This window comes from Merops nubicus, unplaced genomic scaffold (assembly GCF_000691845.1).
Source record: "Merops nubicus isolate BGI_N331 unplaced genomic scaffold, ASM69184v1 scaffold4141, whole genome shotgun sequence".
NCBI classification, from domain to species: domain Eukaryota; kingdom Metazoa; phylum Chordata; class Aves; order Coraciiformes; family Meropidae; genus Merops; species Merops nubicus.
In genome coordinates, this window is record NW_008588846.1 from 2,727 (window position 1) to 8,101 (window position 5,375).

General features: G+C 37.7%; 1 protein-coding gene across 1 annotated transcript in view; it reads left to right on the top strand.

The window, feature by feature from the left end:
* Window positions 1–321: 321 nt before the first annotated feature.
* STEAP1 (six transmembrane epithelial antigen of the prostate 1) overlaps window positions 322–5,375 on the top strand; it is a 6,806-nt gene continuing 1,752 nt past the window's right edge. Inside the window, exons 1-3 of the mRNA XM_008949370.1 lie at window positions 322–414; window positions 2,880–3,392; window positions 4,860–5,024. Coding sequence (XP_008947618.1) covers window positions 322–414; window positions 2,880–3,392; window positions 4,860–5,024 — 771 coding nt within the window. The remainder of the gene's footprint in view (window positions 415–2,879; window positions 3,393–4,859; window positions 5,025–5,375) is intronic.

The window sequence follows — 5,375 nt, forward strand, 5'->3', positions numbered from 1 at the left end:
TGTTGCAATTTAAAAATTTCTGCCTGAATTAATTCATTCATTCCACTGGCAATATGAGCATTTTAGCTTATTTTTCCTCTGTGATTTTGTTCTTTTGATTCATATTTTCTCTTAATCTATGCTTTACTTAAAGAACAAGCTGAGCTTTTCTGTTCTTTTCTCAGAACAGACTATCCTTTCCCTAGGTTATTATACCTTCTCCAGCAAATGGGCAGAGGAGTGGGAAGAAAATATTCTGAGGGAACATAGGCTTCAAAGTTCCAGCAGGGCATTTCATACCCTGTTTTACATCCTGTGTTTGTTTTGCAGGGAGTTTACACAATGGAGAAGAGGAAAGGTGATAATCATGCCATTGATCAGAATGCAGGTCAGAGCATCATGCCCAGAAGAAATACAGGAAACCTTAGCAATTTGGTAATGTTTCTGTAAAAAAAACAGTTAATAAGTCACACAGAATATTGCAGTCTTTCACTTGATTTTGTCCAGAAACAGTGTTCCCATCACAATGGCATATCATCAATACTTCTGAAGTATTGCCACAGTAATGGCATGAAGAGATAAAAAGATAAAGAGCATCTCATTCAATTTAATCACAGTCCATGCAAAAAAAAATAACAGTTTGGGCCAGCTGAAAACTACATGAGGTTAGTTAGTTGCATTTTACCAGATGAGAAAGGCTCTGCTGAAATAATTTGGGATTTTTATACAGGAATTTAAAATTTATCTTTGGAAGATTTTTCATAATTGCCACATTGCATTCAGTAAGTTTTCAGCATCACACAAAAAAAAGCTCAGAAAAAAAATTCAGTCTAACAGCATTTGCTTCTGTTACTGTTGCTGCACAGTAGCTCAAGCTACAACTTTCTGTTCTAATGTCAACTGTCTCACAGGCTGTGAAATACTGATTTTAGGGTTTACAGAATCTCTTCAAGAAACAGGTGTCCCTAGGTGAAATTCAGATGTGAATCTATAATTTCTACCAACATTCAGTTCTGCACTGCATAGACTACACTCTACTTTTCCTCACAGGCTAGAGAACAAAAGTTACTTAGGCTGCGCTTTCACTGTTACAAAGGTACACTTTTATCATCAGATAAACATGTAGTAGCTGTTAGTAAAAAAAAATTTGTGTCCTTTAATTTTACTGTGAGGCACTCTAAGCAAGTCAGTCAGACATGGGGGAAACAGGCAACCTTGTCTCCAATTAGTATTTTACCACAAGATAGCAGTGTACATTTCTTAGCTCTCTGTTAAAAAAACAAACAAAACAAAACAAAACAAAAACACCCCACAATGTGTCACTGAAGGTGAACACAAAACGTGCACCCACTTACCCGTGCATTATTTACAAGTAGTACATTGTTTGAACTGGCTGCTTAATCAACTTCAATGTAATGTCTGATTCTTAACAATAAGGCCAGATAATATTGCTGAGATAGGAAGATCTCCTGTATCCTAGCAGAACACCAACATACAGTTTTCAAAGCACTAATATTCCTCAAAATGGACAGTGCCATTTTGCTTTCTGGAGATCTGGACATCTGCCACATCAGTCACTCTAAAGCTGAGTCATTGCAACATGAGTTCAGTTTTACTTTATAGTTCACTGGAACATTAAAGGATTTCCATGTGTATTACTAATGTTAGGAGTTCTCAGTTCTCCACCCCTGGACAGCTGTTTCCTGCATCACATCTACATCCTGCTGTCGATACATGTTTTAATTTTGTGTGTATAGTGATCATGTACTTCTTCCATGAACTGTAACTATGGGACAATCTTTAAATATATTGCCTCAGTGTAAAACACTTTATAATATTACACTAACATTTTATACAAGCTTAGCTCTTTCTAAAGTCTGTGATAATGTTGCCAAGATCTTCTGTGAGACGAGAACCAAGCCATGCCTACGTAGCCGCAAAAAATTCAGCTTTTTAAACTGAAGTGACTCAGTTTCACAAGTTTTCATAAAAGTTAAGAGGACACTATTACATTTGTGAAGGAGAGGAAGAAGACTGCAGGACTTAATGCTGGATTTGTCAGATATTTGTCAAATACGCAGGATTCTTTCCAAGTAGTGTGGGATTCTTCTCCCAAGTAACTCGTGATAGGACGAGAGGAAATGGGGTTGAGTTGATCCAGGGGAGTTCTAGACTGGATATTAGGAAGAATTTCTTTACTTCAAGAGTGGTGAAACATTGGAACAGACTGCCCAGGGAAGTGGTGGAGTCACTTTCCCTGGAGGTGTTCAAAAAATGTACTTGGTACTTTTGATGACATGACATGACATGACATGACATGACATGACATGACACTTCAGGACATGGTTTAGTGGTCATGGTAGTGTTGGGTTGACGGTTGGACTTGATGATCTTAGAGGTGTTTTCCAATCTTAATGATTCTATGATTTTACTTACATCCTTATTCCATCAATTAAGTGTCATTAAAATAGCAGTGACAGAATGAATTTTTTATTGTCTTCACTGTGGATTCTGATACTGTGCATATTATTTGGGCTGTATCATTAAGTCTATAGCTGAAATTTGACATCTGAAATCTGTAGCTCATATCATAAGAAGCTGTAATGATGCTTCATATAATGTAATCCAGCTTCCCTTAGGGTGTAGTTAACTTCCTGAAATTAAAATCACCACAGACAATGAATGACAAATGAGAAATCTATGCTAAAAGTGCCTTGCTCAGCTACTGACTGTGCCATTTGAAACATTATTTTCAAGCTACCTCATCTTTAATAGCGTGCATGTTCTGTATGTAGTTGCAGTGCAGTATGGTGTAAAAGTCATGGTGGCAAATACTGTCATTACTGAAATTTTTAACCTTCTCTTGAATTCACTTGATTTTTCCTTTCTGTCCTTTCCAGAATGTAGATATGCAAGTCACCAATCCACCAGAAGCAGCTACACTTTTTAATTTACATCAAGCACAGCATTTTGGTGAGTTTGAAGACCCTTCAGAACAACACTGCAAGCAGGATCTGTTCCCCAAGTGGCACTTGCCAATGAAGATAGCGTCTGTGATGTCATTATTAACGTTTATTTACACATCTGTGAGAGATGTTGTACATCCTTTTATAACCAGAAAGGAAAACGTTTTCTATAAAATTCCAATCCTTGTCACGAACAAAGTTTTGCCAGTAGTTTCAATTACCCTTTTAGCACTAGTGTATTTACCAGGAATATTAGCTACTGGTTTCCAGCTGTATTTTGGCACCAAGTATAGAAGGTTTCCCCAGTGGTTGGATAGATGGATGTTATCAAGAAAGCAATTTGGACTTCTCAGTTTCCTCTTCGCTGCAATGCACGCCTGCTATAGCCTGTGCTATCCAATGAGAAGATCATACAGATACAAGCTGCTGAACTGGGCATTCCAGCAGGTATGATGGATATGCAAACACCAACACTTCTGGATTCAGAAAATCTGTGTTTGGATCATGCAAGCAAATCTGGATGGGAGGGAAAGCCATTTTCATTGCCTTCATTTGATTTTGAAGCAGATCCCCACAGAGCACTGTTAGGCAATGGAGCAGGACCTAGTTCTTAAAGCGTGTACTAGAGAGTCAGGAATCATCACAGCTGTGGCAGTGTGTATTAAATAAGTCATTTTCTTCATTTAGGATTTTTTCTCTCTCTGTAAAATGCACATAATTATACCTGCCTGACAGGAACATTAAGTGTTTGGCACACTATTAGTTTAGCATGGATTAATCATTCCAGCTGTGGAACGTAACTATTTACAAAAGCTTGGCACACATAATTTTAGGCATATTCTTTGTAAAGTGAATTAACCAGCAATGAAAGAGGGCTGAGCTAAATCAACAATTTATTTACCAGAAACTAAATTTGTGAACATCAGTGGCTCCACCACTGGGCTGACGCACGCTAACTTGTTAAAAAAGATAATTCCAGTCATGATTCTTAGTCATAGACAATAACTGTCTGACAAAGCTCCCTAAGGTCCTCTGTAACTAGAAAGTTCCTTATACTGCCTTGAGTGCCATGAGTATTGCAGTGTAAGGAAAATTTCAATATAAGGCATAGATGGCAAATGTACATTTTTTTATTATCCTCAAAGTCAGAGCTAATTTTATTTAAGTGTGATGTTAGCAGCTTCTTATGAATTCTGTAAACAATCAAAATACTGTTGGAAACTGAAGTCAGCCTTACTGGTAATCTGACTTGACTTGATTGCCAGAAATTTCCTTGAGATTCCAGTCATGAAGACGAAGAAACGACCATACTTGGAGCATATTACAGCATGGTGATCACTAGCACCATCAAAGAGCTGTTGCAAGTAGTCATAAATGTGACAAGCTTTGACATCATTTTATTAAAATCACAACCTTTTCATCCATAACTACTATTCAGTGGAACTGAATGTACCTAGTTGTTGTTTTTAAAAAAATTAAGCCAAATAAATGTCCTGGCAGGTTACCATTATTAAGAATGCCTGCTGAGTTAGCTCCCTAAAATGGTGCTGTTAATATATTTCCTGTTGTTATAATCTCCTAGCCATGGTATTTATCTGTAGATGGATTTTTTTTTTGTCAAAGAATGAGATTTCTCCTGCTGTGAGGGCACGCTAACAGGCCTCAGAATCAGTCTGTCCTGGGCCAAAATGCTGATGAAGTCCAAGTTCTTCTCACTTAAAGCCCACCTTTGCGCTACAGATACCAGTGGAGACACTGTCTTCAGAAGTAAATAGCAGTTACATTCGGAGTTATGCAAGCAAAACTACTGTGTTTCTTGGCTTATCTCCTGCATATTATGGTGAAAATATCTGTATTTCACACAAACAGCTAAGTGTGTCAGTCTGTCATTTTAAATAAGTGTTGTTTTGGCAGGTCAAACAAAAAAAAGAAAATGCCTGGATTGAACACGATGTTTGGAGAATGGAGATTTATGTATCTCTAGGAATTCTAGGACTTGCTTTGCTGGCTTTGTTGGCAATAACATCAATCCCATCTGTCAGTCACTCTTTGACCTGGAGAGAGTTCCACTACATTCAGGTAGGCATAAATGTCATTATTGCATGTCTTTAGTCTTCGTTTTTAGGACTGCATGTTGTCAACTAACCATTAGGAGTTAGAAATATCAAACATAGAAGAGTTAGTGAAACCAATCTAAAACCTTGTACCATACTTTGTTATTTGCTTTGTGAGAAATGTTCATTTGTTATTTTGTCGGGAGAAAGGCTGTCAGGTTCAGGTTATGAAGAAAGACAACTCCAAATCACTTTTTTGCTCCTATGGCCTGGTGACCAGCAGCAGTTGCCTCTTTGGGACCTATTCTTAGGTCAAAGACTTCTGGTGCTGAAGGCATTTCAGGCATCTTCTGGGCACCTTATGTTTCAGGAATGC